Genomic DNA, 5,512 nt, shown 5'->3' with positions numbered 1-5,512 from the left:
TTTCTTCATTTATGTACACGTCTTTATAACACAAAACCAAAGCCAAACTATCCACAAACCACCTACAAGTGGTTTCGAGCTGCAGTATACAGGGGGTTACTATGTAAAAATAAATAGTCGAGAATGCATACACTTTACGACATGGTTACTGTTGTAAATTGGTCAAAAGCTGTAGCCTATAGACCTTGCCCACAGGCCACGTCCCCGCGGCCCATGACCAAGGGCCATGGGGCATGGTTGTGTACTATTTTTAAAAATAAAAATAAAATGATTTAGGGGCTAAGGTTTATTTTGGAGCCAAAGAGCCCGGTTCAGTGTTCAGTTGTTCACCGTTCAGAAATCAGAAATCAGACCTCAGTTTTCAGAATCAATGAATAGCAGCAGGTCAAAATAATACGATTTCATTGGATATGTATGTTAAATAACACGATTTTTATTGTTCCTGAGTTGTGATTTTTTAATTTGTTAGTATAAAACATAAACAAAACAGTGTTCACTCGAAAAGTTTAAAAATTAATTTTTATTGTCTGATTTGGGTGGCTATTTATAGAGTGTATGACAATATTTACAGTCTATAAATACAGTGAATAGAATACATAAATAGTGTACGACTATATATACAGTCTATAAATCGTGCATTGCTACAACGGCATGTATGCCAATAAATACCTTTAGAATCAATGTGTTATGGCAACAAACAAAGTCGCGTGTATGTATTGAATAGCCCCACCTATGCAGCGCCTTATGTTTAATCAGTGGAGTGAGTCGTGCTAGCCAATGTGAACGCGTTTGTGTGTTTTTAAATGCTCTCTTCGAGTAAAGTCCATGCCACACCCCGGATAGTCACATGCATAGGGACGTTCGCCCGTGTGCACGCGTTTGTGTCTTCTCAAACTATTACTTTGTGCAAACTCCATGCCACAACCAGGATAGTCACATGCATATGGACATTCGCCCGTGTGCACGCGTTTGTGACATTTCAAATTACCTTTTGTAGTAAACTCCATGCTACACCCAGGATAGTCACACGCATAGGGACGTTCGCCCGTGTGCACGCGTTTGTGACTATTCAAATTACCTTTTGTAGTAAATTCCATGCCACACCCAGGATAGTCACACGCATAGGGACGTTCGCCCGTGTGCACACGCATATGTACTTTCAGATTGGCAGCACTGGCAGATGTCTGGCCACAGTTGGGCCACTCACAAGCGTATGGCTTCACTGTGGCAGATGTCGAACCAATAGCACGAACCGATAAACTGTTTGCGGAACGGAACCTGTGCGTTACAAATGTACATATTGATGGGTTATGTTTGTGACATAGAAGAGTGTGATCATGGTGCCTATGCGAGGCTTTCAGAATGAACATCTTGGAGCGTCGTTTGTCGGAGTACCCGACCGACAGACGAAGCTCACTGTATTTAAACTACGCCATCTAAAAAACATACAATCAAAGTGTATACAGCTATAGGGAAGCCTGTTGAATTATAGATATATGCAAATGTCTTACATTTTTTGAGTATGTATTTGGATCACTAATTCGAGTGAGCAAGGCAGAAAAGTGTTACGTTTGCGCCAGTACGATCGTAATTTGTATCGGAGAAACCACAGTAGATCAAAATGAATCAAAACAAGTATACGACTGACAGATGAATCTGTCCAAATACAATGGAATAACACAACACACATTCCGTAGCCATTGTCTGTGCAGCACCTCACCTGTCGTGATCTTCAATCCGCAGATAACCGAAACAACATCAGCACACACAGAACGCGTATTCTCGGACATATATTGAAACTAAACTTACTACCAATACAATCTAAGGATAATCATTCAGAAAAAAATCCAATACTAGAACTAGCTCTTCTAATAACAGTGGCCGCACAATACCGCTATGAGTTATTCAGGTACCAGCGTAGTTACGAAAAGAAACCAAATATTCAAGCGGGCTGATGTCTTATATATATATATATATATATATATATATATATATATATATATATATATATATATAAACATGTACATATATATTTAAATATATACGTGTATGATAATTTACATACAAACGCACTCACACACACACACATATATACATATATGTACATATATATATAAGTATGTATGTATAAGTAAAAATACATACTTATGTAAATATATATATACATACATTCACATACATACATATACATATACAAAAATAAATAAATATATATATGTGTGTGTCTGTGTGAAGGTGTTTGTATATATATATAGATACATATATTTATATAAACATATAAATAAATATCTATACAAAACACACCTACATCAAGACACTACAAAACACACCTACATAAAGACCCACAGATACACACACACACACACATATATATATATATATATAATGTGCATATACACACACACCACGACACACTCACGTACGCATATATATGTATATATATATAAATATAAATATACAGATATGTATAAATGCGAATATATATACATATACATATACATATACACACACACACACATATATATATATATATAAATATATATATATATGTATATATATATATATATAGTAAATATATATGTATATACATATGTACACACACACACACATACACACACACACACATATATATATATATATGTGCGTGCGTGCGTTGGCGTGTATGAAGAAATACAGCGTATACATATATATATATATATATACATATATTTATATATCACAAAATAGAAGGAGTGGATATCCAAACTGCTACGACGGGGATATCACAAAATGCAACCTATTAGGCACGAGCAACTTTATAGTGGCACTATCACAGATTTTATTTGAAAATCAGAGAATCTAAACCATTGATCGAAGCTTTGTGATATGTAGTAAATAACTTTTAGAAGTATATATAAATATATAAATAAATATATATATATATATAATATAGTGTACAAATAAACACAAAACACACACACAAATATATATTATATATATATATATATATATATTAATATATAGTGCACACAGAAACACACACACACATATATATATACATATATATAAATATATATATATATATATCATATATATATATATGTATATATATTCATCGAATATATATATATATATATATATATATTGTATACACACATATATGAAAATGGCAACGTATTGGGAGAATACTTCCTGAAGCAAGGCGCAACAACATCAACTCTAACAGACTGAATCGCACATGACACCGATTTTTCAAGAGCATATATAAGCACATACCTCGCAAACATCGGCAGCTCAGGCCTGAGGCTAGATAGATTATGTACGGCATATTTTGACTTCGCTTTAAACGTAGGTGTCAGCATTAGGGTTCGGGTGCGTATAGTGGTGCTGGCGATTCGCTTCAAAGCACCGAGCGCTACGGAAAATGACATAATTAAATGTTGTTGGTACTGAAATGAGACATATCTACGTGAAAATATGTCAATGCAATTTTATTTGTAAATATGGGACATCGCTTACAGGAGGGCTATGAAATAGCACTTTATTGTTTTATGTATGTAGATAAATACATGTATATATAATAGTCAGACAATACTCTTCAGTATGCAGTCTGAAGTTCCTGTACCCCCGCCCCGCGGACCCTGGCCCCTGCGCCAGGCCCCCTACTACTAGTAATGAAGCCCCTATCCGAACTTCGGACGATAAAATGGTAGTTTTTGTTGCGCAGACCTCAACTCAATTCGCCAAAGAGGTTCAACTTTAAAAAAACGTTCAACGTAAACGCTTATTAACTATTCGGCTATATAAAGCTGTCTAATTTAGAAGACTATGAGAAAGCGCTTTTAAAAATTTACGGGACAGGAGGGAAAATCGGCCCATTTTACGAACTATACGGACACCCCTTTTGAAGATCTGGGCTCCGATCATGCAGGCGTAGTGTCAACTATAGGGCAGTCGCGATATAAACGTTGAACCCAAGGCCCCAGCAGTCGGTATTTAACTCGGCACTGGTCGGCGAGGTGGTAGTCGCGCAGCTCAGCTGAGAGATGAACTATTTACTACTACTAGGAAAAGCTAAAGAGCTTTTAAATAGATCCATCGGAAATTGCGTACAAAGGAAGTGAACAATTCAACATACTCACCACACCTGCACTGCTAGAGTAAATCACGCATTACCGAACTTGTGCACTGTCGCTTCGCATCGTTGTGCAGCATTGATTTGGCCGTTGGCATCGTCGTTAGTAACGTCCGCCCACTTCAGCATCATGGTTCAAAAGCGAGAAAGCGTAGCCTCCAACTCCCTGGCGAAACGCCACAGCATGAACGACAAATCAAGGTCAAGCTCCTCTGGTGACGAGGCCGTGAGTTTCGGTATCAGTAAAGTCATGTGTCCGATCTGTTGCACACATCAAGCACCACCGCTACCCATGTGTAGATACGATACGCACGTACATTGTATGGACTGCAAAGCCAGAGCCGATGCTGTTGGTTCATGCCCGTGTCAGAGATCCTTGGACTAGCCATGGTTGTTGATGGTTTTGGCACGATTGAACGTTTTTGAAGGAAACAGGAAAAAGAAAAGTCGCATCCACTACAAGAGTACCCTGCCAGTCATACAGAAAGAATGCACTGCTTATATAATCCGAAACTGAAGGGGGTCATCTCCCTTCTGCTAGCACTACCCCAGTGCGGAGTCGGAGTACGCACATAACGTGTAATGCCGTCGATCACTTGGATTGACAGCACAGGAAACAAACTTGGATGAGTATTTCTCATAGGTTTACAACAATGAGACGAGCGCCAACTATTCGAGTGCAGTCGCGGGGCACCGGCTTGACTGGTGATTCATCGCCCTCGAGGGCTGCATCCAACTGGAATCATAGCTCAATTTGTGCAACTAGTTTCAAAATATAATTCTACAATAAATAAATGACGGCGTTTCTGTACTTGACTATTTTTATCCGGCATGCAGTGTCGAAGCACCGCGCATGATCTCAACATTAGATTCCGAACATCGCTTCATACTGAGTGTAGTTGACACACATACCTTTGACATGCATACTAAACATCGCCTGCGGCGCTAGTACTCGGTGAATCGTCGACAGGAATCTTACGGAATTACAACACATGTTCTATCAAGTAGAAGCGAACGTCCTCACGATTACACAGACACCACATACACACACACACCTACATACAAACATACGCACACAGACATCAAATACATACGCACGCACACACACATATCCACAAAAAATAACACGCACACGCCTACGCACGCACACACATTCACAAAAATAAAATGCACACGCCTACGCACACACACATATATATCCACAAAAAATAACACACACACACACACATTCACAAAAAAAATGCACACGCCTACGCACACACATATTTATATATATACAATTTATACACACGCACCCTTATACACCAAACGCACACACACACACGCATATATATATATATATACATATATATATATATATACATATATTATACCACACACACACACACACACACACAC

At 38.1% G+C, this 5,512-nt stretch overlaps 1 protein-coding gene across 1 annotated transcript; it reads right to left on the bottom strand.

The window, feature by feature from the left end:
* Positions 1-525: 525 nt before the first annotated feature.
* SARC_00865 (hypothetical protein) lies at positions 526-3,514 on the bottom strand. Its single transcript, XM_014305439.1, has 2 exons — positions 3,256-3,514; positions 526-1,278 (listed from the first exon to the last, which is right to left on the bottom strand). The coding sequence occupies exons 1-2, from the start codon at positions 3,408-3,410 to the stop codon at positions 771-773; spliced, it is 663 nt and encodes a 220-aa protein (XP_014160914.1). The 5' UTR covers positions 3,411-3,514; the 3' UTR covers positions 526-770.
* Positions 3,515-5,512: the final 1,998 nt, after the last annotated feature.

The sequence above is a fragment of the Sphaeroforma arctica genome (genome assembly GCF_001186125.1).
Source record: "Sphaeroforma arctica JP610 unplaced genomic scaffold supercont1.30, whole genome shotgun sequence".
NCBI classification, from domain to species: domain Eukaryota; class Ichthyosporea; order Ichthyophonida; genus Sphaeroforma; species Sphaeroforma arctica.
This window is presented reverse-complemented; position numbering and strand designations above follow the sequence as displayed.

What these genes read in the sequence shown, in the direction of transcription:
- SARC_00865 (XM_014305439.1), bottom strand. Translation starts at nt 3,410, where the DNA reads ATGTCATTTTCCGTAGCGCTCGGTGCTTTGAAGCGAATCGCCAGCACC. An exon ending in GAGCTGCCGATGTTTGCGAG is followed by an intron (nt 1,279 to 3,255) that starts GTATGTGCTTAT and finishes TGTAACGCACAG; the next exon opens with GTTCCGTTCCGCAAACAGTT.